Source organism: Chrysemys picta, chromosome 7 (genome assembly GCF_011386835.1).
Source record: "Chrysemys picta bellii isolate R12L10 chromosome 7, ASM1138683v2, whole genome shotgun sequence".
Lineage (NCBI taxonomy): Eukaryota > Metazoa > Chordata > Testudines > Emydidae > Chrysemys > Chrysemys picta.
This window is the reverse complement of record NC_088797.1, coordinates 30,378,427-30,405,637: the sequence shown is the minus strand read 5'-3', so window position 1 is coordinate 30,405,637 and position 27,211 is coordinate 30,378,427. Positions and strand designations below refer to the sequence as shown.

The 27,211-nt window shown below is 60.5% G+C and overlaps 1 protein-coding gene across 3 annotated transcripts; it reads left to right on the top strand.

Annotated features, from left to right (window-relative positions):
* The first annotated feature begins 272 nt into the window (after positions 1 to 272).
* Positions 273 to 27,206, top strand: PLCB3 (phospholipase C beta 3). Of its 3 annotated transcripts, none has more exons than XM_005305523.4 (33): positions 273 to 824; positions 10,527 to 10,604; positions 12,096 to 12,164; positions 12,886 to 13,026; positions 13,646 to 13,725; positions 13,987 to 14,040; positions 14,359 to 14,434; positions 14,517 to 14,617; positions 14,995 to 15,161; positions 15,348 to 15,494; positions 16,455 to 16,612; positions 17,949 to 18,031; positions 18,145 to 18,229; positions 18,609 to 18,795; positions 19,422 to 19,535; positions 19,852 to 19,922; positions 20,191 to 20,287; positions 20,676 to 20,760; positions 21,032 to 21,156; positions 21,456 to 21,610; positions 21,824 to 21,985; positions 22,132 to 22,231; positions 22,663 to 22,767; positions 22,966 to 23,057; positions 23,392 to 23,524; positions 23,850 to 23,885; positions 24,084 to 24,300; positions 24,472 to 24,616; positions 24,939 to 25,015; positions 25,104 to 25,193; positions 25,601 to 25,658; positions 25,900 to 25,986; positions 26,249 to 27,206. In XM_005305523.4, exons 1-33 carry the CDS (start codon positions 273 to 275, stop codon positions 26,405 to 26,407), a joined length of 4,086 nt encoding a protein of 1,361 aa, XP_005305580.2. In that variant the 3' UTR covers positions 26,408 to 27,206. The 3 variants fall into 3 exon arrangements, with proteins under 3 accessions (XP_005305580.2, XP_065409037.1, XP_005305577.1); XM_005305520.4 differs by lacking the exon at positions 273 to 824 and adding an exon at positions 6,260 to 6,565; XM_065552965.1 differs by lacking the exons at positions 24,472 to 24,616; positions 24,939 to 25,015; positions 25,104 to 25,193; ... (1 more) ...; positions 25,900 to 25,986; positions 26,249 to 27,206 and having other exon boundaries at positions 24,040 to 24,151.
* The last annotated feature ends 5 nt before the right edge of the window (positions 27,207 to 27,211 follow it).

Below are 27,211 nucleotides of genomic sequence, written 5' to 3'. Positions count from 1 at the left end.
GCTCTGGGTTCTGCCTTCAAGGAACCAGGACCACGTGCAGTCTGGGCCAGATCCTTCCACTGCACGGAACCGGGCCCAGGCCGGAACCAGAACCGCTTTCAGCCTAGTACTAGGTGCTGGGTCGAGATTCACTTCTTGTCTGCACCGAATCGGAACCAAACCCACATCCGTCCTGCCTATTCTGGGACCACGTGCAAACCGAACCGGGCCCGAGCCTCCCCCCGGACCCTAATTCGCTTCTTGCCCGAACCTAGTACGACCAGAACCGGATCATGGTGCTGTCTTGTCCCGAACTAGGTCCGGATCCCCTCTTCTTCCTGGTGTTTCCGGACCGGGGCCGGGATCAGAACCAGAATATGGAAAAGCTCCGTCTCCTGCTGGTACCGGATCCGCCTGGTGCTGCGGCTACCGGTTCGTCCCAGCCCCGGTTGCTAGTACCGGCTCCGGCCAGCGCTGTCCTGGGTGCTGGTACCGGTTCCTCCGGTACTCACTCGCCCCAGCCGCAGTACCGGTTCCTCCCGGCTCTGGTTCGGTTCCGATCCGCTCCCCCCGACGGCCCCTTTGTCCCGCTGCTGCCGCTATCGCTCGCTCCTCGCCTCCCTCCCCCGCCCCCTTCCCGCCCCCTTAAAGAGGCCGCGTGTCTGTCTGTCCGTCCCCTCCCCCAGTCCTTCTGTCCGTCAACACCCTCCTCACGAGAAGTGAAGGGAGGTCAGGCTGCGCCCCCGCCACCCACCGCAAGCGTCTGTCTGTCAGTCCGTCGCTCTCTCACCTCCTGTGTCCGCCTGTCTGTCCGTCATCCCCCCCACTGTAGGGGGTGGAGTGAGGTCAGTCTGCTCGCCCCCAACACAGCGACTTTCTGTCCCATCCAGGATCTTCTATCCCTCCCGGCTCCCCCCCCCCCCCCCCGGTCTGTCCCCAACCCCTCCCCCACGGGACAGGGGCGCTCGGGGTATCCCTCCATCTAACCCAAGGTCGATCAGCCTGTCTCTCTGTGTCCCCCCCCGTCTGTCTGTCCATCCCGGAGGTGTCCCTCCCCTAAACTCCCTCCCCCCCCCATACCCAGGGGCTGTCTGTCCCTTCCCCAGGGGTTTTGGCTGGCTGTCACAGCGCGCGGGGCGGGAGGGGGGGTATTCTGCCCTTCCCCTGCACATGCTGTGTGTCCAGGCCACAGAGTTTATTCTCGATGTGTGTCCCCTTCCTACCCACCCCCACCCCTGCTTTGTCCATCCATCCATTCTCCCATCTAATTCCCCCACCACATCTTGCCTGTGTCTGGCCTCTCCAGGGCATGCCCATTTGTCCTTCTGTCTCACAATGGAGGGAGGGGGGAGTGTCTGTCTGTCCATAACAAAGGAGCGGAAGGAGGCTGTCAATTTGTCCAACCCGCCCTCCCCCTCCGCCAGTCTTGACTGCCCCCACAGACAGCCGATCTGCCCCCCTCATGTCTGTCCCTGTCTATCTGTCTCCATCCTTCCTGTTCCGCTGTGGGAAGGCAGCGATGGTGGGGGAGGAGCAGCTCCCTGCAGCCTGGGAGATAGCAAGGAAGGAACCCCCCTTCCCACCTGGCTCAGGGTCAGGCTGCAGTTTGTACGGGGGGAGGGGGAGGCAGCAGGCTCTGACCTGGGTTATTTGGAGAGGGACTAGGGTAGAGACAGTGAGAGCTGAGGGGCTGGGAAATCTAGTGGTCACTCCTCATGCTGGTGGGGCGCGCCCGGGGGGCTGTGTACCCAACCCAAGCATCCCTCACTTGGTGCTGAGATGAGATGCAGCCACCTCTGGGGAGGGGCATGGAGCTGTTTATACGGGGATCCCTTGCCTGGTGCTTAGATGCAGCGGTCTCTGGGGTGGGATGCAGGAGCAAGGATCCCTTGCCCCTGAGCTGCAGCTAGTGCCACCTCTGGGGTGGGGCACAGGGGCAGTACAGAGCAGTATTATGCTCCCTGCAGAGAGGTGACTAGAGAGAGGTATGGGGGAGGGGGGATTTACAGGGGTGGCATGGAAAGGCCTGGAGGCCTGGGCTCACATTCCCCTTCTCACATGGAAAGCTCTAGGAGGGAGGGCTGGGGCATGTTTTCCGTCTTGCTAGCAACCACGCTGGTGTGTAGCCCCGCACCTGTCCAGGGGGCGGAGGAGGGGGTCAGCAGAAGGAGGGGTGATGGTAGAAAAGTTTCAGTGGGGGAGTTGGGGGATAACCGGATACAAAGGGACAGCAGGAGCAGCGCTTCAGTAGGTTCCATCCCCCCCCCCCCCCAGTCCATGCACACACACACACCCTGACCCCATTGGGAATTTGTGGGGGCCTGAGGGCCGCTGTCCCTTTAAGAACTGGCTCCCTGCGGCCGGCCTGGCCCAGGGCGTCGGGGAAACACGTGGCCGGGATTGAGTAACAGAGCCGCGATTCAGGCGCTTCCTGGCCTGGCCGGGGCCCCGGAGCAAGCGCGGCAGCTGCGCCCGGCAGTGACACCCTCCGCGGCCTGATCCGAGCCTCCCCCTGTGCCTGCGCCCCAAGCCCCAGAGTGACCCCGCCAAAGGGAGCCCCTCCCGCACTCCTGTGGCATTCCCCAGCTAGCCGCCCCCCCCCCTGCTTCCTACCACACTCCCCCAGCATGGTGCAGATCATACCCCTCCCTCGGGCACCACCCTGGCACTGCCTTGGGCTCAGCATGCTGGGGCAAGGTCAGCGGTTACATGCCCCCCCCACCCCGAGAACCCAATCCTTCCACAGGAGGTGGGGGTGGCTCCTCAGTGTGGGGAGGTGGAAGCCAGGACTCCTGGGTTCTGTTCTTGGCTCTGGGAGCGGAGTGGGGTCTCTCCCTTGCAGCCCTACAATTCTACTGTGCTTCAGGAGAAGGGGGTGGGGAGACTAGTGGGTAGAGCGGAGCAGGGGCCTGGAAATCAATGTCTCCCCAGAGATATCCCAGCCACCATGGTAATGGCTAGGGCTCGTGGGTGCTACCCCACAATCTGCAGCACACAGCATCCACACCATGGCAGGGTGCTGTGCATGCAGCGGCATCAAAATCCCGTCCCATCCACTATCCCCATGGGACAGACGGGGGGGGGGGGGGGGGGGGCGGGACTGCAGCACCTGGCTGTCACCTGTGAGCATGCACTAGGGTCAGTGCAGTCTGCAGTGGTCCAATGCATTATCCCCATGCAACATGCAGGGAGGCTATGAGCATGCAGGGTGTGTGCAGCAGTAATGCAGCCTATGTGCATGCATTGGAGTCATGCAGCCTACATAATTCCCATGCTGTGACCCCATGCGGCTAGCATAGAGTTTGGGGGGCACATTGATGCAGCTATAAGCATGCACTAGGGTCAATGCAGCCTTGCACTATTCATATGCAGCTTAGAGCCAAAGAATGCTGCAACAATGCACCATTCCATTGTACTGCCGCCGTGCAACAGGCAGGGAGGCTGTGCAGCACACTGATGCAGCCTCTGTGCACGCATGTATTAGTGACCGTGCCACCTAAACTATTCCCCTGGGCTGTCACCATTCAGCAGGCTGGTGTTTGGGGCTGCATGCAGCACTTTGCCACAGCCTGTGCACTAGGGCCGGTGCACACTGTTCCTCTGGCACGTAGGGCCCTTGGGTGCAGGAAGCGTCGCGTGGCCACTGCGAGGGGATCAGATCCATTCATGGAGCTAGGTGTGGGTTTCAGGAACGTAAAGACTCTGGCCCACAAAGGCTGTTCTCTGTGCGGGTGCGGCGGGCTGCAGCCCGACACTGCCACCTGCTGGCTACTCGGGGAATGGTCGCAGCAAGGACAAAAGGGAAATGGGATTCACCCATAGATGGAAGGGGTGGAGCTGCTAGTCTGGGTTGAGAGGCACTGGCAGAGGTGGGGTGGGGTGGGGAGCCCAGGCCTGGGATAGCAGGGAGCTGTGGGTTGGGGCTGAGGGGCACCAGCAAAGCACAGGACTGGGTAGCAGGCAGAGAGGAGCATCCAGATAGATGCCCCGTAGGTTGAGACCCAAACACTCTCTTTAGCTTACATCAGTACTGTGCTCCGGAAGACTTCCCTCCCCCCACATGGCTCCCACCCTGCCCCAGACCCAGGCGCTGCTCTTGGTTCCAGAGCTGCCCCCACACCCTGTTTGCTCTCATTGCAAATTCCCCCAGCTCCCCCCCCCACACACACACACACACTCAGCCAGGTTCCTCAGGGCACAGCCCCTCTCCCTTCCCCCTCTCTGCATTGTTTATTCCCCAGAAAGACTGGCATGGGGCCGGGGTGGGGGGAGAGCAGAGGCAGATGGGGCCTGTCAAGGGGAACAGCCCCAAAGGGGCTCCCTACAGACGGAAAAGTGTTGCCCATTTGTGGAAACTACAGGCGGGGGGGTGTGAGGCATTGTTGGAGTGGGGAGTCACGGGGGGGCAATAGGCCCCCCCTCCTGCTGCTCCCCACACTAGGTGGCTAGATTTCCCCCACAACATCCCAAGGACTCCTGAGTCCCAAGACAGCGGCAGGTTCATGGAGGTGGGGGGCCCTACTGCCTGGGTCTGGTCCCATAGCTGGTGAATCCTGTTCTCTCCCCATGCCCCTTTGTTCGCCATGCTGGAAAATGCCTTGGACCCTTTGCCTGATCTGGTGCTAGGGGGCGCTGTGCTGCAGGCAGCGGGGTGGGCGGGCTCAGTAGAGGGTGCTCTCTCCTTACAGTCAGTGCTAGCCCCAGTGTGGGGCTAGGGGTGCGGTGCTCCAAGGTGGGGCGCTCTCCCACTGAAGTCAGTGCTGATCCCAGTCCCTCTGTGCTGCAGAGAGCAGGGGGGACAGTGGGAGGTGCTCTCCCCACATAATCAGTATTGGCTCATATGGGAGCTTAGGGGTCTGGAGCTGGCTTGGATGAAAGACCTGGTTGATGGCAGTAGTCAACATCTTCCAGCTCAACTCCCCAGCCCAGCACTACCTGTGTCCCAGTGGAGTTTAGAGACCCTGGAGGAGAAATACGGGGAATAGGAAAGGTGAGGGGGATGGGGGCACACAGCATCCCTGGCATGAGGGGAATGGGGGACCCTGGCATTGGGGGGGGAATAATGGGGGATTCTGATATGGGAATAGGGGGCAGCCAGAGCCCTAGGGGAGAGGGATGGGGTGGTGGGAAATGCAGTGAGTCCCTGAAACAGAGGGGGGTGGGTGTGCGGTACCCAGGGAGGGAGCTTGGGGGATTGAGGGATTTAAGGAGCCTTATTGCGCTGCACAGTGTATGACCCTTTAGGATTAGCTGAGATCCAACGCCCAGTTCCTGAATCTTTAACCCTGGCATCAGGGGCACATCCCCACACAGTCCCCCATTAAATCCCTGCCTTCCCTACACTTTCGCACACATCCCTAAACACCCCCTTTGGGCTGAATCCCTAGAAGGGCTATTCCAGTAGGGGGAAATTAGGGGGGTGTTAGCTTATATGGAGTGTAGCTCCCCTGCCCATTCCAGTGGCTCCCTCTCAATCCATGCCCCTGAGAATGAAACGTATTGTTTACATAGGACCTACAGGAAGTAAGGTTCAGTACAGCTGGCGTGGGAGGGGGAGGTAGGCAGGGTGCTAGGCTGCTATTGCAAAGGAATGGAACGGGGGGGATTGCAAGTCGGGGCTGGATATGGAGGTGGGGGCAGTAGAAACCCGCTTGTTCCCTTGCTGCTCTTTACATGATCCCAGGCCTCAGGAAGTTGAAAGTGAAGGCTGTATCCTTTGTGGAAGCTGGCCAAGCTGGCTTATGCAATGATCCTGTTAAATATCTGACGCTCTGCGGGGTGGGGCGGCGCTGGGACTGGACAGGAGTCCCCTGGGTAACCCCTGGGGGGCTCGGTAGGGGGCACTCTTCCCTCCCAGGCAGTGGTGACCCCAATACCTGCTGCAGGGAGTGGGGTGAAAGCTCAGTAAGGGGCACGTTCCCCTCGCAGTCAGTGCTGGCCCCAATGCCCCTGTTTGGCGCTAGAGGGCGCTGTGCTGCAGGGAGCAGAGCTGGGGTCTCACTGGAGCACCTGATGGTTTGTTATTGTAGGGTCTCTCTCCAGGCCCCAACTCCGAAAGGAGGTGGGAGAGGGGAAAGCCTTTCTCGAGGCTGGTACTTCTGTAATGCACTTCCAGTCAATGTTCCTGGGCTAACAACGCTGCAAAACCTTCCCTCTGTTCCGGGGCGGCTGTCCCTTTAAGAAGCTGCCCCTCCCTGGGGAGGAAGAAGATATGTCTCTCCCCCCCGCCCCCGCCAGCCTCTTAAAGGGCCAGTACCTCAATCATCGTAGTCTCTTAAAGGGCCAGCGCCTCATCCCCCATTCTCTACCCCCTCCCTTTTATTAAAGTGGCAGCACCCACTCCGGAGGGGTGGGGGGCGGCGGCGGCTGTTTCTTTAAGGCTCTCTTTGGCCGGCCCCACCCCCGCGCCTGTGCCCGCCCCGCCCGCAGCCCTTGCAGGCGAGGCCGAAGCAGCTAGGCTGGGTGTCCCGGGGCGCTGGGTGCAGCCATGGCCGGGGCGCGCCCGGGGGTCCACGCGCTGCAGCTGGAGCCGCTGCGGGTCCCCGAGACCCTGATGCGGGGCAGCAAGTTCATCAAATGGGACGAGGTGAGTCTGGGGAGAAAGACACCCCCGCCAGTCCTAGGAGAGTCCTGTCCCGTCCCGGGAGACCCCTGCACCCGCCCCCCAGACCGGGATACCCTTGCACCCGGGGCTCCCCCCCCCAGGAGAGACCGCCCCCCAGATCGGGAGACTACCTGCACCTGACCCCCCCCCCGGGAGAGATTCGCCCCCTCCCTCCTTCCCCCCTCTTGCTCCTGACCTGGGAGAAACCCCCTGCCCGGGGGAGAGGATTCCCACAGCCCGTATTCCTCCCAGCATCCCTCTGGAGAGTTCCCCTAGGCACTTCCCTCTTTCCCTATGTACCCCCAGACCCACCTGCACTCCCTTCCTCTGAAGAGGCGACCCCCATGCACCTCCTATCTCCTTCCTGGGCAGTCCCCTCAGGAGGGAGACCCTCAACATCACTCCCACCAGGAGAAAGTCCCCCCAGTATCCTGAGGACCCCCCATAGCAACCTGGCAGGGGTGAGGGACATAGAGTGGGAAGAAATTATTCTGTGGAGAGCCCTTGACACCTCGGGGGAGACACTCCCGTCCTCCCCGGCCCCTAGCAGTTGGTCTTTCTTGCCTCTCTCCTGCATCTCCCTTGGGGACAGTGTGTTGCCATGTATCCCAGGTCCACAGAGGGATTCCTCTGTGCCCCCTGTATAGCCCCCTAATGCCCTCCTCAGGCATCCCAGGCTCTGTCCTGTGCCCCCCAAGTCTCACCCAGCTACCCCAAATTCCCATACCTGCCCTCTGAAGCCCCCTGCATAGTACTCCAAACTATCAGTTGGCTTGCAAGGGAAGGACTGTGTTGAGTGCCCCCCCCAAACTTCCTATCCCTGCTGCCCTCTGGGCCCCTCAAACCCCTAGGGACAGCCCCACCATTCACCCCCAGCACATACCCCTACACTTTGTACACCAATTCCTTCCTGCATCCCTCCAGAGGGGGTCCACCGAGCCCCTGCATCCTAGGAAAGGGGAAGAATTTTGGGGGAGATCTCAGGCATAGGTGTAGTTTGACTTCTAAATTTGGGGGGCAGCTTCAGTCAGGCCAATGGGACTGCATGTGTGTCTGGGGGGGAATTTTGTGCCTGTCCTGAGGCTTGCGGTTTGGGGAGGACAACACCCCCCTGCTCCCCCAACTACAACCATGACCCCAGGGTGGTGGTAGGATCTCCCTGGCTCCTCGTCCCCACACCAGCTGAATTCGCAATCTCAGGCCCAGCAATTCCCCCGTGGCTTGGCGCTCAGCCCCTGAAACCAAATAGGGAAGTGTGAGATGGAAAAGAGAGGACCCCATCAGGGAAGAAAGATTGGGGGGACCCCCCACTAGACCCCCATCTAGTGAGGCATAGAAACATAGCTCTGACTGCTCTCCATCCTGACCCTCCTCCCCCTGCTATCCCAGCCCTGGGCTCCCCCCAGCTTTGCAGGAGCCCCTCAATCCTGACATGTAGTCTACCCCCACCCCTATGGGTTGGTTTGATTGACTCTAGCGCTGCTTTGGAACCCTTAGTGACTCCTTCCTTTCCACCTGCCCCCCCCCCTTTGGGGGTCAGATTTCCCTCCCCAGTCCTGGGAGGGAGGAAATGCAGCATAGTTGGGGGGAGGGGGGCAGCAAAGGATCCCAGACACTTGGGTTCATATCTCCATGTGCATCTGTCCTCATTATAGGGAGGTGGAAGCACAGCAGGGGTTATGCACTTGAAGGTTTCCCTCCCCTGCCTTGAGCACCCCACCCCATAGCAGGATGCCCCTATTCACCCCTGACACCCTAGGGTTTCCAGCTCACACTGTAATTGGATGCTGCCAGGGCAGATTTGGATGGCTTGGAGGAGACTGAGAGCTGGCCTTATCCGAACCTCCCCCCCACACACACACATGGGCCTAGTACTGAGATGCAGCCGCCTCTGGGCTGGGACATGGCAGCAGGTTAAAAGCCCTCAGAGCCAGGACTGAGAAACCCCTTTTCCCTGGAGGACCAGATTTAGGGATGGAGGGGACGAGGTCTCTCCTGATCCCAGCCCCCTTGTGCTCTGACTCCCCCTCCCCCAGCACTGGCATCCCCCCTTCTTTTTCGCTCTGGGGTGTGAAATCCTAACTGTGTTTGCACAGCTCAGAGAAACAAGCTCCCAGGTCCTTGGCCAAGCACCGCTCCACACCCCCCAGCAACTTCCCGACTAGCTGTGAGTGTGGCCAGGCCAAGGCCGCAAGGTGTCTCCCAGGGCCCCTCCCTCCCAGCACCCCAGCTCTGCAGGTACCCCTCAGCCCCGACTCTCATCCCCCTGCTATCCCAGCCCTGGGCGCCCCCACCAAGCTTTGCTGGTTCCCCTCAACCCTGATCCGCAGCCCCTGCTATCTCAGATGTGCAGCTGTGTCAGATCATGCCTTGTAAGTTCAGGGCTGGGCAGGTGCCAGGCACTGCCTGGGACGGGTGGTACTAGGAAGGCTGGGGGGTTGGGCACTCCTTCGCACCACTCTCGGGCAAAGTCCTGGGGCATCAGCAGCTTTGTGATGCTGTTTTATTGCAGCTGAATCTGGGGTCCAAGGTCTTTCCCGAGTGAACAGGTGATGTCTGAGCCCCCATCCCCTCAGCCAATGGGTCCCTGCTGGGAGCGGCTGGGCTGGAGTAGCTGGGAGCTCCCCTCACAGCCAGTGCTCCTGCTTTGCTCCCTACAGCGCCCCCTGCTGGGAGAGTCTGGCCTGGAGTAGCCGGGAGCTCCCATTGTGTCCCAGTCTCTCTCTAGTCTCTTGTTTTTGGCTCTTGACTCATTCTCATGCATCCCCCTCCCCTGACTCTTTGCATTTAAGCCAGCAGCACAGAGGGGCCATTGACCAAGAAGCACATCAGGTCTCCATTCATTTCCTCCCTCCCCCCCCCCCATACACACACACTTGAACAATGCACTGCCTAGGGGGAATCCTGTCTCCTGGAGGCCAAGGGGCCTCTCCAAGCAAGAGGGGTTAATAACCCCCACCATGTCCTCCCAGTGTCTGTGATCCCTGGGGTAGGGGAATAAGATACTTATCCCCATGAGAGTATCAGAGGGGTAGCTGTGTTAGTCTGAATCTGTAAAAAGCAACAGAGGGTCCTGTGGCACCTTTAAGACTAAGAGAAGTATTGGCAGCATAAGCTTTCGTGGGTAAGTACCTCATACCCATGAAAGTTTATGCTCCCAATACTTCTGTTAGTCTTAAAGGTGCCACAGGACCCTCTGTCTCATGGGGATGGGTGGGGGGAGAGACCTAGTTAGGTCTGTGGGAGTGCCCTGTCTTGCTGGGGGGAGGTGCGATCTGGGATAGGTAGTGCTCTCTGCTTAGGATGCATTCACAGCTCCACATGGGGGGCAGCAGGATTTGGAGGGGCCCTGACTGTTGATTGCCACCAGCACTGCAGGTCCTGGACCCCCAGACCAGGGCTCACCTACCCCCTGCTCATGGCTAATCCCCCCCCCACACACACACACACACAGATGCTAGAGCTTCCAGGCCAGGGCTCCCCTGTCCCCTCGCCACGACTGATATTTCCCATGTGCCCACTCCTGCCAAAAATACCTGCACCTAGTAAGATCTGGGACACCACAGAGCTGGGGGACACTGAGCATCCGGAGGGATAGGCACGTGCAAGAAAGTCACTAGACTAAGTTTTGTCCTCAAACCAGCCAGACCACATGGGGGGCTGTGGGGTAGGGATTGAGGGGCCCCAGCAGAGCTGGTGTGCGGAAATGGGGGAACCAAGGCCTGGGATAGCAGGGGGCTGTGGGTTGGGGGGCACTGGCAGAGCTGGGGGGTGGGTAGATCCCAGGCCTGGGGTAGCCGGGGGCCATGAGTTGGGGTTGAGGGGCACGGGCAGAGCTGTCTGGGAGAGGGTAGAGCCCAGGGCTGGGCTGGCTGAATGGGTACGGGTCTGGATCAGGAACAGACCCAGTTGCACTTACACTCCTTCCTCTCTGTGCCCCCAGGAGCCTACAACCCAGACTCTGGTGACGCTGCGGGTCGACCCCTTGGGATTCTTCCTCTACTGGAATGCGCCCCACATGGTAGGGCCCTGGCAGCACTTGTAGCGCGTGGCCTGAGCTGAAGCTGGCTTCTGCCTCTCCCCCGCCCCCCACACCCCCATCAGGCCCTGCTGAGATGATAGAGCCCGGAAACACTTGGCACTTTCCCTGCCCTTATCGAGGTCAGCCAGGGAGCAAGACGGAAAAGGCCCCATGGCCGGAAATGTCTATCAGCCGCCCCCCACTTCCTCCTAGCCTGCCCTTCCTATGGCGCCCCCTGCTGACAGAGGCCAGCACTGGATGGGAGCTCCCCCCACAGCTGGCCATCCCACCCCGCTCCCCACAGTACCCCCTGCTGGGGCAGGCTGGGGTTGCAATACCCAGGAGCTCAGCCAGCCTGCTGCTGCTCTCCTGGAGCTGGCCTGGGAGGCTGGGTCACTCGCTCTTGGGGCTGAGCCATCAGGCCTGTTTGGCAGGAATTCGCTGGGGTGGTGCCAAGGGGCGGTCACCTGCCTGCCCCCTCCCTCGCCAGGCTCAGTCGGGGGGTGAGCCCTCCTTCCCCCAGTCTTGTCTCCCCAGCGTGCCCCACCCCCGCACTCTGATTTATGGTGTTGATACATTCTTAGGAGGGGGTGGTTCTTGCGGAGGGGGAGGGAGGCAGAGGATTGGGGGTAGTGGGGGGGGGGAAGCAAGTGGAGGGTGGGAGGGTAGAACTGGGGGGGTGCAGAGTGGTGGGAGAGTTGAATTTGATTCAATCTGCATTTCAGGTCTCTTCCCCTCCCCCCCCCCCCCTTCACTCTTGCTGCTCCCCGTCCCCTCTGAATTAAGTTGGTTTCCCAAGGGTGGCTAGTTTTGAGACACCCCCTGGTGGCTGGCTGGGTGGGGAGAGGGCTGCCGTAGGTCCCCTCTCAAGGGACCGTGTGGAAATTCTTGTGCTTCTCTCAGTTACAAAGGGTGGGCAGGTTCCAAGCTCTGCTGTGGTTTTCCCCCCCTTTTCCCTCCTCCCTCCGCCCCCCCCCACCGCGCCATGGGTGGGGATGTGGTGGGGAGTGTTTCTGGTTTGGCCCCTCTCCCTCTCTGCCCTTTCCCATGACCCCCCAGCACAGCCACCCAGGCCTCACACAGGAAATGCCCCCCCACTGCCGCCCGCACACCCCAGGGGTGGGGCTGCCTCCCTCCTCCAGGCCCCAGATGGTCCCTCTCCTGAGCTTCCCTTACTCCTGGACCCCTATAGCCCCCTACCCTGTGTCATCCCCCCCATTTACCATCCTGGTGTCCCTGCCCCCCATGCGCCGTGTGCTGAGGGTGGGTACAGCATCCTGAGGCGGAGGGGGGGGGGCAGCAGGGATTCCCCCAGCAGCAGTTCCACAGGATTTGCCTGCCTTGGCAGCTGCTTTACATGTGGCTGGGATTGGTGCCCAGAGGCCGGACTGTTAGGCAGGAACTCCTCCTCCCACCCCCCGGCTGTGGGGGTCCGCACTGCCCCAACTCTAAAGGGGCATCTCGCCCCACCCCTCTTTTTGTCCCTGGCAGGAAGTTGACATCTTGGACATCAGCTCCATTCGAGACACACGGACTGGGCGCTATGCCAGAGTCCCAAAGGTGAGCGAGGGGCTCTGCCAGAACCAGCTGAAAGTGGGGGTGAAGAGACCGTACAGTCACAAACTGGTGCCTGTAGCCCACCCTCCTCACATGTGGGGAGAGACCCTACCACGACAAAGAGAGGGGATGGGGGGGGACTCTTCGATAATAAACTGGCGCATGCTGCCCTCCCCCACCCCCCACTGCAAGGGAGACCCTACAATAAGGAACCTAGTCCTCCATCCCAGCTTCCCCATGGCCAGTGTGGGTTGGCTGGGTAGCTGAGTGATCCCTGCCAAGCTCCACCCCCTCCCTCTTTAGGTTCCGGGCCCCACCCTGGGCCCCAGTTAGGGAGCATCTGCAAATTCCCTGTCATGGGAAGACAGCTCCCAGAACGGAGCTGGGAGAGTGAGGGGCACAGTTAGCTCTAACACTCCCCTCACTTCCGCGGGGGAGCCATGCCTGATGGGGGAGAGGAATAGGGTGCCTGGGAGACCCTCCCATAATGCACTGGGGGCCTAATCCTGGCTTGAGCTGAGACCCTACAAAACACAGCGGGGACACAGCAGGGGAGCTGGGCACTGGCTCATGATCCCAGAGATGGCCTGGAGTGGGGGTGATTTTAACCCTGATTGGCTGAGCTGCCCAGTGTGGCTCCTCATGGGCGGGTGGGTGATGTCACAGCACTCTCTGCTGGCAGGCAGAGCATTGCTGGCTCACGCTATCCCCCAACCCCTGGCAGGATCCCAAGTTGCGGGAGATGCTGGGACTGGGGGGCTCGGAGCCGCGGCCCGAGGAGAACCTGCTGACTGTGGTGCATGGCCCAGACCTCGTCAACATCAGCTTCCTGAACTTCATGGCAGTGCAGGAGGATGTGGCCAAGGTGGGTGTGTGGTGGGTGAGCGGCAGCTGGCAGGGGACCAGGGTTGGCAATAGGGAGGGAGAATGAATGCGGAGTGTTGCCAACTGTGGCGTGGGGGATGTTGGAGGGGGGGCTGATGGGGTGGGTGGAAAAGGGGATACTGGGAATGGGGAGACAGTTGAGTGCCTGGGGGAATGGAGGGAGATGTGGGCGGGGAGGGAGACGGGCAGTGGGGGAAGGTGAGTGGGGAGCAAGCAGAAGTAAGCAATGGGGCATGGGGGGGGCAGTACTGTACTGGGGGAGGAATGGAGGGGAGTCCATGGGGGAGGGGGTTGGCAGAAAGGTGCCAATAGGCTGTGGGGAGAGAGCGGGGGTAATCAGCAATGTGTGGGATATGCTGGAAATGGAGGAGGGTTGGGTAGTGGATGGCCGGGGGTTGCCAAGTGAGTGGGGGTTGGAGACTGGAGGTTGCGTCTCAGATGGGGTTGGGGCAGGGTGGTGCCTAGTAACTATGTCCCATAGGAGTGCACCCTACTGGCTCACTAATGGGTGGGGGAAAGGGCATCCTTGGCACAGGGGAGGAAAGGGGCAGCAGCCCTGCGGGGTCTCATCTCTTTTCCCCCCACACTGTTCCCCCCAGGTCTGGACCGAGGAGCTGTTCAAACTGGCTATGAACATTCTGGCCCAAAATGCATCTCGCAACACCTTCCTGCAGAAAACGTAGGTCTTAGCGTCGGGCAAGGGGTCCCTATATAAATAGCTCATGCACCCTACTCCAGATGCGGCTGCATCCCAGCACCAGGCAAGGGATTCCCGTATACGCAGCCCCCGCACCCCACCCCAGAAGCATCTGTCTCCCAACACTGGGCAAGGGATCCTGTATAAACAGCTCGTGGCACCCCATCCCAGAGCTGACTATGGTGAGGGGTGTCTGGCCAGGCTTTGCTGCTCTGTAACCTCTGTCTTGTTTCCTTCCCTCAGCTACACCCGGCTCAAACTCCAGGTGAACCAGGAGAGCCGGATCCCAGTGAAGAAGTACGTTTCCCGCCCTGCCTCCTGCTCCCTTTACTGTAGTAGGGAGTAGCCAGGGACCCACCAGGCCCATGGGTGGTGTTTCCAAACCCCTGACTGAAGATGAGCTCTGCTGGTACCTCTCAGACCCGACCCACAGGCCCCCTCCCTCACCCCCCAACCACTGCTCTGCTAGTGCCCCTCAGTCCCGACCTGCAGTCCCCTCTAACCTGAGCTCTGCCGGTGCCCTTCAGTCCTGACCCACAACCTGCCCCTCCATCCCTTGCTCTGCTGGTATCCTTCAGTCCGAACTGCAGGCTTCCCGCTCTCCTGTCTCCCCAGCATCCTGAAGATGTTCTCAGCCGATAAGAAGCGTGTGGAGACAGCTCTGGAGTCCTGTGGCCTTAACTTCAATCGGGTACGTCCCTCCCCTCCAGCCACTCACCCCAGCTGCCTCATGCCCCCAAGCGATTGACATGCACCCTTGTTATTCTCCCCAGAGTGAGTCGATCAAACCAGACGAGTTCACCCTGGAGATCTTTGAGCGCTTCCTGAACAAGCTCTGCCTGCGCCCTGACATCGACAAAATCCTGCTGGAGATGTGGGTGCTGGCCCCCCCGGGTGCCGCTGGGAGGGTGGGCTAGTGTCTGGGGCATGGCTTTGGGGCTGCAGCAGAGGGTCCACTGTCAGGAGCAGGGGGCAATCTGGGAATCGGGGGTGGGGCGCCTGCTGAGGGTATCTGGAGAGGGTCCATTGTCTGGTGGGGTGGCACTGGTGATGCCACAGGGGGAGGGGTTGTGTGTTTGTGGGGTGGGGAAGGAAGGCTCCCAGCCACCAGGGAAGTTGGAGGAGGGGGGTTCAGCATCTAACTGGAATGGCAGTGACCTGCCAAAGGCGGGGGTGCTGTGGGGGTGAGGTTGCCTGTGGAGGGTGTTGCCTGGTGGGTAACCTCTCTTTCCCCCCCCCCCCCTCCTCCAGTGGGGCGAAGGGGAAGCCCTACCTGAGCCTGGACCAGTTGATGGATTTCATCAACCAGCGGCAGCGGGACCCGCGGCTGAATGAGGTGCTGTACCCTCCCCTCAGCCGTGCCCAGGTGCGCCAGCTGATCGACAAGTACGAGCCCAACCGCCAGTTCCTGGAGCGTGGTGAGCCCCTGGGGGGCGGGGACAGCTAGCAGGGAGTGGGGGTGGAACCGGAGTGCAGATGGCAGGGCTCGGGGGAGCCCTGGGACAGGGCTGAGGGAGACTGGGGAGGGGAATGGCAGTAGGGGTGCAGGAGGACTGGGTACCCTGCTGGGGGCTGGTCGTCCTCACTAACCTCCTGCCCCCCAGACCAGATGTCCATGGAGGGGTTCGGGCGCTACCTGGGTGGGGAGGAGAACAGCATCGTCCCCCCTGAAAAGCTGGACCTGAGTGATGACATGAACCAGCCACTGAGCAGTTACTTCATCAATTCCTCCCACAACACCTACCTCACAGGTACGGCCCCCCTGGACCACCCCCCATAACCCCTCCCTCACAGGTACCGCCCCCCCATCAACCCCTCCCACAACACCTACCTCACAGGTATGGGGCCCCCAGACCACCCCCCCATAAACCCTCCCTCACAGGTACAGGCGCCCTCGACCGCCCCCCATCAACTCCTCCATCACAGGTACGGGCCTCCCCAAACTGCCCCCCCATCAATTCCTCCCACAAAACCTACCTCACTGGTACGGGGGGGCCTGAACTGCCCCATCAATCCCTCCCCCAATGCCTACCTCGCAGGTATTGGGGGGCCATCCCCTAGCACCCTCTGAGCTCCACAACTACCATGCAGGTCTGGGGGACTCCCTGGCATCCCTAGGGATGGCCCTACCACGTCCCCCCCTCATAGACCCCAGGTACTGCCCCTTGTTCCTCCGCCTCCCTGTGGTGGTAGTTGTGGTGTGTGTGTGTGGGTGAGAGAGAGACAGATGTGAGGTGGGTGTGGGCTAGGAAGGGTCTGGAGATTGGGGATCAATGAGTTTGTGTTGGGAGTGTGTTTGTGTGTATGGGCTGGGTCAGGGCTGTGTGTTTGTGGGGGGGTTGTATGTATGGGCAGGATGGGGGTCTGTGAGTTGAGTATGGGGGTTGGCGGGGTCTGTGGAGTGGGTGGGTTTGTGGGGTCAGGGCTGTGGGGGGGGGGGTCTGTATGTATGGGTGGAGCAGGGGTCTGTGAGTTGAGTATGGGGGTTGCAGGGTCAGGGCTGTGTGCTGTGGCTATGTTTGTATGGACGGGGTGGGGGTCTGTGAGTTGAGTATGGGGGTTGCGGGGGTCAGTGGAGTGGGTGGGTTTGTGGGGTCAGGGTTGTTTGCTGGGGATCTGTATGTATGGGCGGGGGTCTGTGTGTTTGGAGTCTGGGAGGGTCAGGGTGTCCATGGGGTGCTGATGCTGAGACCTTTCCCTCCCTGCCCCAGCGGGCCAGCTGACGGGGAATTCCTCGGTGGAGATGTATCGACAGGTGCTGCTGAGTGGCTGCCGCTGCATTGAACTTGACTGCTGGAAGGGGCGGCCCCAGGACGAAGAGCCCTTCATCACGCACGGCTTCACCATGACAACCGAGATCCCTTTCAAGGTACTGACTGATGCACCCCTGGGACCCTCCATTGCTCCCAGGGATGTGGGGCTGGAGGGGCCACAAGAGGCCACCAAGTCCAGCCCCTTGCGCTGAAGCAGGACCAATAAATCTTGACCTTCGCTGACTGGTGTTTGCCCAACCAGGTCTTAAACACCTCCAAGGGAGGTTGGACTCCCTGTCACTGGAAGCCTGTCCCAGAGCTGAGCTACCCTTAGAGTCCTAACGTTCTGCCTCACATCTGGCCTAAATCTCCCTTGCTGCAGATCAAGCCCATTAGGGTCCTGCCTTCAGGGGCCACGGAGAACAATTGATCCCCATTCTCTTTGTAGCAGCCCTTAACATATTGGAAGACTGTTAGCAGGTCCCCTCTGTCTTCTTTTCTCATAGCTAAACAAGCCCAGTGTTTTTAACCTTTCCTCCTAGGTCAGGGTTTCTAAACCTTTTAGCATTTTTGTTGCTCATCTCTGGACTCTCCAATTTGTCCACATCTTTCCTGAAGTGTGATGCCCAGAACTGGACAACTACACACAGTACTGCAGCTGAGGCTTCCCCAGTGCTGAGTATAATGGGGCGGTTACCTCCCATGTCGTACATACAACATATCTGTTAATAACCGCCCCCCCCCCAAATTATATTAGCCTTTGTCACAACAGCATCATGTTGTTGACTCATTTGAACTGTGATTCACTATCAGCCCCAGAGCCTTCTCAGCCGTATGATCACCTAGCCAGATCTTCCCCATTTTGTAATGGTGCGTTTGATTTTTCCTTCCCAATTGCAGTACTTTGCACTTGTCTTTACTGAATTTCATCTTGTTGATTTCAGATCTCTTCTCTAATTGGGCAAGGTTGTTCTGATTTCTAAGCCTGCCCTACAAAGTGCTTGCAACCCCTCCCAGCTTGGGTCATCTGCACATGCTGTGAGCACACTCTCCACTTTACTGAAAATGTGGAATGGTACCGGACCCAGGACTGACCCTTGTGCCAGCTGTGGGACCCCACTGGATACCCCCCCACACACACACATTTGACAGCAAACCATTGATAACTGCCTTTGAGTAGGGCCTTTCATCCAGTTTGGCACCCCTCCGATAGTAATATAATCTAGACCACGTCTCCCTAATTTGCTTATGACAGCTTCACCAGGATCGTGACGATTCCATTAAGATACTAGGGACACCCCCCCTTCCCCCCGCAGTCCTGGGCTCCTGACCCACAGTCCCCTGATGTTTCCATCCTGGACTCCCCCAGGCCCACAGCTCTGCTGGTGCACTCAGTCCCAACCAGCAGCCCCTTGTTATGCCAGCCCTGACTCTGGTCTCCCCCGGCTCTAGGAGGTGATTGAGGCCATCGCTGAAAGTGCTTTCAAGACCTCCCCATTCCCCGTCATCCTGTCCTTTGAGAACCACGTTGACTCGTGAGTAATCCCCGTGGCCCCCCGCCAGCGCTTCCATCCTGCTCCCTGGGGCACGTCCTGCTGGGAGAGGCTGGGGCTCCATAGCTCTAATGGCCCCTTCACTCTGCCCTCAGGGCCAAGCAGCAGGCTAAGATGGCCGAATACTGCCGCAGCATCTTTGGGGATGCTCTACTGATTGATCCCCTGGAGAAGTACCCGGTGAGGTGGCCGAAGTGGGGGGCAAGGAAGTGGGGGGATCAGGCATGGAGGCAAGAAAGAGGAGTATCTAGGCATGGGGGTGGGGTGCAAGGGGGAGAGGAGGAGGAGGGGTATCCAGGAATGGGGGGCAGGGGGCAAGTGTATCAAGAAGCTGGAGGTCAGGGTTGGGGGTATTTGGGAGAGTGTGGGGAAGTGGGGAGAGGATTGGGGGTGTGTGTGGATGAATGGGTCATGAATTTCTGCGGATGGAGGGGCAGACAGGGTGTCTGGAGGAGGGAGTTGGGTCAGTGGGGATTGGGGGGAAAGAAGGGGGGCTGTCCATGGGGTCTCCATCCCCTAATGGCTGGCACGCCCTGTTCTAATCCTTGTCCCCCCTCAGCTGCAACCGGGCGTGGTGCTGCCCAGCCCCCAGGAGCTCATGGGCCGCATCCTGGTGAAGAACAAGAAGCGGCGGCAGCGGCGGGCGAGCAAGGGCCCCGAGGGGAGCAGCATCCGCAAGCGCCTGCTGGAGTCCACCGTGAGCGATGCGGGGCCAGGCCTTGGGGATCTGCCCTCGCCCCCACCGGGTACGTACCCCTCCCCAGCCTGTGTATCCCCCCCCGCCACCTCCCCCCACCACACACACATACGGTGTGTACTCTGGATCCACCCCCACTGGGTACGTACCCCCTCCACAGCCGGTGTGCCCCCCCACTGGGTACGTACCCTGGATCCGCCCTGGCTCCCATGGGGTATGTACCTCCCCAGCTAGAGCCACCCCCTGCCAGGTACTTACCCCCTGGATCTGCCCTCACCGCTCCCCCGTCCAGTGCCACCCTCATGCCAAGCACCCTGGGCTCTGTACTTCCTTTCCCCACCAACCTCAGGGACAGCTTGGGCATAGACAAGCCCGACCCCCGGCCCAGCTGAGGGGGGAATCAGGCAGTGCTTCCCTTCCAGGCTCTGCCACAATCTCCCCTCTCCCCACAACCATGCAGTGCGCTCCTCCCCATGGAGCTTTCCCCTCAAGGGTGGGGCAGGAATATGATACCCCCCCCCATGGGTGCTGTGGGCCTGCCGTGGGGTCTGCACAGGGAAATACCCCTTCTAGATGTGGGGTCCACCCTCCATTTCCTGTGTCACTGGGGAGCTGGGGGCACCTTCTCCCCCCCCTCCCATCAGCTCTGTGGTGCTCACACCCCTCTCCCCCCAGGCTCCCCCTATGTCGAGCAGCACAAGGGGGCCACTCCTCCGGTCATTGCCAACGGGGAGGAGAAGGCGCCACCGGAGAGACTGGCCAAGCTGGCAGAGCCCCGTAAATCCATTGGTGAGTGGGGAGGGAGGCACGTCCCATCCCTAACATTCCCCTCCCCCAAGCATCAGAGCCTGGGGGGTGTGTGTGTCAGGAGGAGGGGTCTGAGTGATGAGGGGGCCTGTGTGTGGAAGGGGTCTGTGGTGGGGTTTGGGGCTAGGGCACTAGGGTGACAGTCCTGTGCAGAGGAATGTGGGGAGGCTGGGGACAGAGAGGTTGGGTCTCCCTGGTGGGGAGCAGGGGGTGGAGTGACTGTTGGGGGGGGGGGTGTTTAAGGGTGGGGTGTCTGATGATCCAGGGTCTCTAACCCTTCTCTCCTCCACCCCTCCAGACCGGGAGGCTGACAGCGAAGAGGAGGAGGAGGAAGAGCAGCCAGACCCCAAGAAGCCCACAACAGATGAGGTAAAGGGGGGCCATGGGGGCTCCATTTCTGGGGGCTGCCCCGAGGGGGGGGTCCTCCCCTCCTGCCCCCTGGTTTGTAACATGGGGGGGTGTTACTGGGTGGGGGTGACTAGGATGTGAGCAGCACTGAGATGGCAGATATGGGGGTCGATAGCCAGCTGTGCCTGCCCAGCCCCCCGAACCTTTGCAGAGAGGACTTTGCTTCTTGGGGAAGTGGCCTTGGGACCCCAAGTTGGCTGCCCTGACCTCCCACCCCCACCCCCCACAGGGTACGGCCAGCAGCGAGGTGAACGCCACCGAGGAGATGTCCACACTGGTGAATTACATCGAACCCGTCAAATTCAAATCCTTCCAGGCCGCCAGCAGTGAGTGTTGCGGGGCAGGGAGACTGTCTGGGGGGCAGAGAGGTGCGGGGCGCTGAGATCCAAGAGGCTGGAAGGGTAGGAGCTCTTTGTGCAGTGGGCTTGGCTGGGGTCAGAATGCTTGGGGGGTTATGGGGGGATAGGGTTTGAGGGGCTAGAGTGGAGAAGTGGGCAGGGATGTCTGTGAGGATGGATGGGGTGTGATGGTCTGGGGGGAGGGGAATTTGGGGGGGGCTATCCGGGGGGGCTGTGGAGGAGGCAGGGCTGTCTGGGGGGGGCTCAGTGGAGGGTTGGGTGTTGCTGACCATGGAAATGTGGCGGGGGGGCTGATGCTGCAGGAAGGGGTCTCTCCATAGGGGGGCACTAATGCACTCCCCCTTACTGCCCATAGAGCGGGACAAGTCCTTCGAGATGTCGTCCTTCGTGGAGACTAAGGGGCTGGAGCAGCTCACCAAGAGCCCCATGGAGTTTGTCGAGTATCCTGCCGGGGGCAGTAGTGGGGGGCAGGGAGCTGCGGGGGGGGGTGGTATAGTGGGGAGGGCAGAGGTAGGTTTGGTGGAGCTAGCAGGAAAAAGTAGGGTTGGTGTGGGGGGGGCAGGGAGCAGTGGGGGGATTGTGGGGAGGGCTGGAAAAGGGAGGGCTGGTTTGTAGGAGGGGGTGAGCTGCAGGGTAGGGGCGGGTGCTCCTGTGGGGGGGCTGTTGGCCACTGTCTCCCACTGCTACCTTGACACCCCGCCATGTGCCCAGATACAACAAGAAGCAGCTAAGCCGCATCTACCCCAAGGGCACACGGGTCGATTCCTCCAATTACATGCCCCAGCTCTTCTGGAATGCCGGCTGCCAGATGGTGGCACTCAACTTCCAGTCCCTCGGTGAGGATCCCCCTCAGTCGTGACCCGCAGCCCCCAGCTAGCCCCCAGGCTCCCCCCAGCTCTGCCAGTGCCTCTCAATCCCTGGTGCTGGGGGACCCCAGTGTGATTGGAGTCCTCGGGAGTAGTTACTGTGTCATGTTCCCTCAGCACCTTCCCTCTTAGTACCATTCATTTTGCACCCCCCTACCCAACTGAGGTTGTGCCAGTGATGTGGGGGTGTGTGTGTGTGTGAATGAGGCTTCCTTTCAGTGCCCTGCCCCTAATCTCCACCTCCTCATGGGGGTCCTGTTACTCTCCAGACCTGCCAATGCAGCTGAACCTGGGCATGTTTGAATACAACCGGCGCAGCGGGTACCTGCTGAAGCCCGAGTTCATGAGGCGTGAGGACAAGCCCTTCGACCCCTTCACTGAGAACATCGTGGACGGCATTGTGGCCAACACGGTCAAGGTCAAGGTGAAAGCTGGGGGACTGATGCCAACCCATCCTGGTGGGCATGGGGGGGGGAAGTATGGGGTGTGTTTGGGGCACAGGGGTGTGTGGGGCATGTGGGGCTGGGGCTTGTCAGGGGGCACTTGGGGGTGTCAGGTGGGATCGGCTGTATGTGGGGGGTCATTAGTGATTCTGACCCCTTCTCCTCCTCTTCCCCCTCCCCCCCCCCCCCCCCAGATAATCTCGGGGCAGTTCCTGTCAGACAAGCGGGTGGGCATCTATGTGGAAGTGGACATGTTTGGCCTCCCCGTCGACACCAAGCGCAAGTTCCGGACGCGCCCATCCCAAGGGAACTCCTTCAACCCCGTCTGGGATGAGGAGCCCTTCGTCTTCCCCAAGGTAAGGCCGCTGGAGCAGGGGCAGTTGATACCACTGTGTGGGCAGGGTCGGAACAGTGTCCAGCCTCTTCCCAAGCCCAGGTGTGGATGATCCCTCCTCCTGTGGGTCCCAGGGGCAGCATCTAACCCCCCCCTTTGCTCCCCCAGGTGGTGCTGCCCACGCTGGCATCCCTGCGCATTGCTGTGTTTGAGGAGGGGGGTAAATTTGTCGGGCACCGGATCCTGCCTGTCTCCGCCATCCGGTCTGGTAAGCGGAGCCGCCTGGGGTCCCTGCCTTCACCCCACCTTTTGCCAAGGGAACGGGGGATATGCTGGTTACCCGACAACCTCCCCCATGAGCTCTAGGCCTGGTCCCATCATACATTGTTCTAGGCCCGTCACTGAGGCAATGGGGAGGGGATTTGTGAGATGTGAATTACCCAGAACCCCCTGCAGTGGGCGCCAGCTGCATTGCTCCTGCCCCCTACAGTTATTTCTGCCCCTCCCGCCCCAGTTCTGTCAGCTCTCCCCCCTTAGGGTCCTGTGGGCAGCCTTGTCTCTGTCCCCTGAGGGGCATGGGGGCACTCCCTACCCAGCCCCCAATAATGCTGGGGGGCACAGTGCCCCCATAAACCCAAGCATGCTCCCCCCCATTTGGTCTGGGCTGACCCCCTCCTGTCTCTCTGCCCTCCCGACCAGGGTACCACTACATCTGCCTGCGCAGTGAGAGCAACCAGCCACTGAGCCTGCCTGCCCTGCTGGTCTACACAGAAGCCAATGATTATATCCCAGACGACCACCAGGGTACGTCCTGCTGTGGGGCTGGCTGGAGGGGAGCCGGGGCTGGTGGGGTGTCTCTGGAAGAGGGTGTCTATTTGGAGGAATGAGGGAGTGTGGCCTGGGATGTTGGGGGGGGGGGGGAGTAAACGGGGGGGCTGTGGTGGGGACTGGGGGGGAATTTCCCTCCCATGTATCTTTCAGCCTCCTATTGCTACCCCTTAGACTACGCAGAGGCCCTGATCAACCCCATTAAACACGTCAGCCTCATGGACCAGCGGGCAAAACAGCTGGTGGCGCTGATTGGAGACAGCGAGGTGAGTGGGGGATGGGCATAGGGTACCAGAACGGGGGCGGGGGGGGGAATGTGGGATAATGGATCTCGGGGAGGGAGGGTGCGTGCAGTAGTGGCTCTGAGGGAGAAGGGGAATGGGGTATCAGATGGGGGATGCTTAGGGCAAGTTGGGGGGCAGTGGATCTGGGTCTGAGGATAATGGGGTACTGGTGAGGGGCGGGATCCCACTCCATCTAGAGGTATGGCTTGGTGGGGGCTCTAGGAAGGCGTCAACAGGAGTTTCAGCAGGGGGTGGGTCTTGGGGACAGGTTGAGGGGAGCCCACTGAACCCATCCTTGAGCCCCTCTCTTCCCCAGGAGAATGCAGAGAAGCCACGGGAAACACCTGGGAAGCAGCGAGCTGATGTGGTGGCCGAGCCCTCCACGGACCCCCGACAGCCACCCGCTGTCCTGCTGCCCCCTGCCGGCAGCCCCAGTGTCGCCAGCCCAGGCAAGGGAGATCTGATTCCTGTCCCCATTGGGGGGGCAGGGTTATAAGCTGGGGGAGGCTTCCCTTTAATGTGGGGGAGGGAGTGTCCCCTATAAGGGGCGGGGTGGTGGTGTCATAGGCTGCATGAGGATGGGGGGTTCTCCTGTGATGGGGAATGGTGCAATGGAGCCAATCCCAGTGGCATGTGGGGGATGCATAATGGCAGAGACCCCTGTGGTCCAGTCCAGTCTTCAGAGCTATAGACCTTTTGGGCTCTGGAAGAGATGGGGGTGGGGGGTGTTTTTCCTCATGCCTCCCCTTAACAACTGCCTCCTCCCCCCTGCAGGGCAAAGGGATGACCTCATTGCCAGCGTCCTCGCAGGTAAGGGCTGCACCAGAGCATAGGACACTGCCTCCCACTGACCCCACGTTCCTCATCTTGGAGGTAGTGGGAGGAATCAGCTTTGTTGTTACCAGCCCCCTGTGCCCCTCCCCAGAGGCAGCTGCATCTCAGCACTGGCTTCCTGTGTATGCAGGGATTAGGGGATGCTGAGACCCTCCTCCCCTCCCTCTATTCCAGAGGTGGCCCCCCAGTCCCTGGAGGAGCTGCGGCAGCAAAAGGGCTACATCAAGTTGCTGAAGAAGCAGTACCGGGAGCTGAAGGAGCTACGCAAGAAGCACATGAAGAACATCTCCAGCCTCAACAAGAAGCAGAGCACCCGGGCCAACCAGCTGCACAGCGACAGCCTCCGGCGCCGCTCCCAAGTGGAGCGGAGCCTGCGCCGTGGGCACCAGGAGTGAGTGTCCCCCTCATGGCTCTGCTGGTGCCCCTCAGTCCTGACCTGCAGCCCCTACCACTGCCTCTCCCACAGCCCCCTGTTATCTCAGCCCTGAGCTCCTCCCCCCAACTCTGTCCCTCAGTCCCGACCCACAGCCCCCACCATGCTGACATTCTCTGTCCCTTGCAGTGCCAACGGCTCACTGGAGGCACTGGAGCAAGAGGTGTCTCGGCAGAAGCTGGAGCTGAAGGAGGGGCAGATGCGGGGACTGCTGCAGCTGCGGGAAACCCAGCACCAGCTGGAGAGAGCCCGCAAAAAGGAGCACCTGCAACAGGTATCTAGGAGGGCGGGCAGAGGAGCATTGGAATAAGGGGCAGCTCAAACAGGTACCCTTCCGGAGGATGGCACAGGGCAGCTCCCAAAGATCCCCTGCAACTGGGGGCTAGGGGGGAACTGCACATGGGTATCTAGGGAAGGGGTTCCAGGAACTAGGAGGGGAGGGTATCGGGGGTGGAATGCAAGGGGCGCACTTTGGTGGGAGGCAATGCGGGATTGCTAGCTGGGAGGGGAGTTTGGGGGAAGGGAAGCTGCCAGGGTCAGAGATCTAACAGCAAATGCCCTGACACTGCTCCCGTCTGTCCCCACCCACCCACAAGGCCCAGCAGCGGCTGCGGGAAATTGCCCAGGACTGCCAGGCTGCCCAGCTGAAGAGAGTCAAGGAGACAAGTGAGAGGTTGGTACCAGGGGTGGGGACAGGAAATGGCAGTTTCCCCAGTACACTGCTCCCCCTAGGGCTGATAGATCTCTGTGCCCCTCCCCAGGGAGAAGAAGGAGCTGCAGAAAATCCTGGACCGCAAGAGGCACAACAGCATCACAGAGGCCAAATCCCGGGAGAAGCAGAAGAAAGACGTGTGAGTGGCAGGAGCGAGTGGGAGCTAGCGGTGTTGGGCCGGGGGGGGGAGGAGAGGAGTGAGCTACTGGGGGGGAAAGGGATTAGTGGTGGGCAAGGCTAGTGGTGGAACAGGAAAAGAGAGAGCTAGCAGGGGTGGGCCCAATGCTGGGGGAGGTGACCTGCCCAGCCCCAGGAGTGGCAGGACTAGGGCTGTGGGCCCCAGTGCACATAGGGGTGGTGGGGAGGGGAGGCAACATGAATCCTGGGTCACTGGGGGATAGGGCATACCCCAGCCCCCGCAGCACAGGGATCTGTATGTCCCAGCCAGTTCTGAGCGTGATCAGTCTGGGGGACTGGAGTTGACCCTTTATGGGAAGGGGCTGTCCCGTCTGATGGTCTGTCTCTTCTTCCCCTCCGTCCCTGCAGGGAGTTGACAGAGATTAACAGGAGACACATCAACGAATCAGTGAACTCCATCCGTAGGGTGAGTGCCCCCCACGTTGCTTTGCTCTGCCCCCCACATCAGCCATTTGGGGGGGAGAGAACAGCCAGCTGCCCCACTTGTGACCTGCCCAGGTATATGGGATCCCTGTAAGATCTGAGCATTATTGGGGGCAGCTCTCCTGCTAGTCCTGCCCCTCATTCATTCCCTGGGCAGTGACCGGCTCACAGCACCCCTTTCCCTTGGTCTGCTCCGCTAAGAAACTCTTTCCCCCTCTCCGCAGCTGGAGGAAGCCCAGAAGCGGCGCCAGGAGAAGCTTGTGGCCGGGCACCAGGAGATCCTACAGCAAATAGAGGAAGAGGAGCCCAAGGTGAGTGTGGTAGGGGGGTGAGTGGCAGTGCCAGGGGGTGTCTCCCATGGGCCCAGTTGCCCTAGCAGGGGGGAGTGAGTGGGGCAGGTGCTGTTCTAGGGTCACCCCAGGGAGCCCTGGATGCCTGCAGTGGGGGGAGGAGCTATGGGCCCATCATGCAGGGTGGAGGAGTGATTGTGCAGCTTCAGGCCCTAGAGTAGCCGTGGGGGATGGGGGTCTGTCCCATTGTCCCCCACCAACACCCCTCTCCCCTCCCCTGCAGCTGGTGGAGGAGCTGGAGCGGGAGTGCGAGCTGGAGGCACAGGCCCTGCCCCAGGAGATCCGCCGCTTCCTCCAAGCTGAGCTGGAGGTGGGGGTGAGAAATGGGCACCCCCCTGCTGCCCCTCAAGAAGAGGAGGAGGATGAGAGCACTGTGCTGTGAAGCGGCGGGGGGGCCTGGCACCACTCCTGCTGCGGAGAACACCGTGCTGGGAGATGCGCCCCGCCCCCCCCAGCCACCCCACTGGGGAGACCACTGCTGAGATGGGGGGTTGCCCTGGCACCTCCACACCCCCTACAACCAGCATGTGCTGCAGGGGGAGAGGGAGGTGGCACTGTGCCCCCTTCATGCACTGGGCCAGAGGGGCATGCAGAGTCTCTGCCTTTGGGGTGTTCTAAGAGGTGGGGGTGCAGGGGTGGGGGGCTATATGGGGTGGGGCCACTGCAAATACACTAAGACACACTTTTTAAATACATTTTTACTTTTTTTAATCAGCGACCCCCACCTTGATGCCTCTGGGGAGGCTGCCCCACAGATTATTCAGGGGGCTTGACGCTGCCAGGGGGCTGCCTCATTGTGAAGTGGAGGCTGTTCCCTGTCCTGACAACCCCCACCAAAGATGAGATTGTGGGGGGTAACCTGTTGTGCCCCCCCTTATGACCTGGGGCTGATCCTTGGGGGAACCTCAAAGCAGGATAAAAAGGGCTATTTTTATATAAAACCTTTTTTAATCCTATTTTTTACTGATTTGTATCTTTGTAGTTTTTTGTGGGGGGGCAGCTGGGTGTGACACTCCCTCCTTCCCCAGGGACAGATGTAACATAAGAGCCTTTTATTCTTCTACAGATTATTTTGTATGGGGGGAGTGGAAAGGGGGTAAAATGCCCCTGACTGTAACTTTTTTCCTGGCTAATTTTTTTTTTTTTAAATGTGGAATTTCAATAAATCTGCCTCCAGGGAATGACC

Excerpts from the sequence above, each read along its gene's own strand:
- PLCB3 (XM_005305523.4), top strand. The coding sequence starts at position 273 with ATGGTGCTGTCTTGTCCCGAACTAGGTCCGGATCCCCTCTTCTTCCTG. Across the intron at positions 19,536-19,851 it reads AGAGCCCCGTAAATCCATTG|ACCGGGAGGCTGACAGCGAA; the intron begins GTGAGTGGGGAG and ends CCACCCCTCCAG. Across the intron at positions 25,194-25,600 it reads GAGAAGCAGAAGAAAGACGT|GGAGTTGACAGAGATTAACA; the intron begins GTGAGTGGCAGG and ends CCGTCCCTGCAG.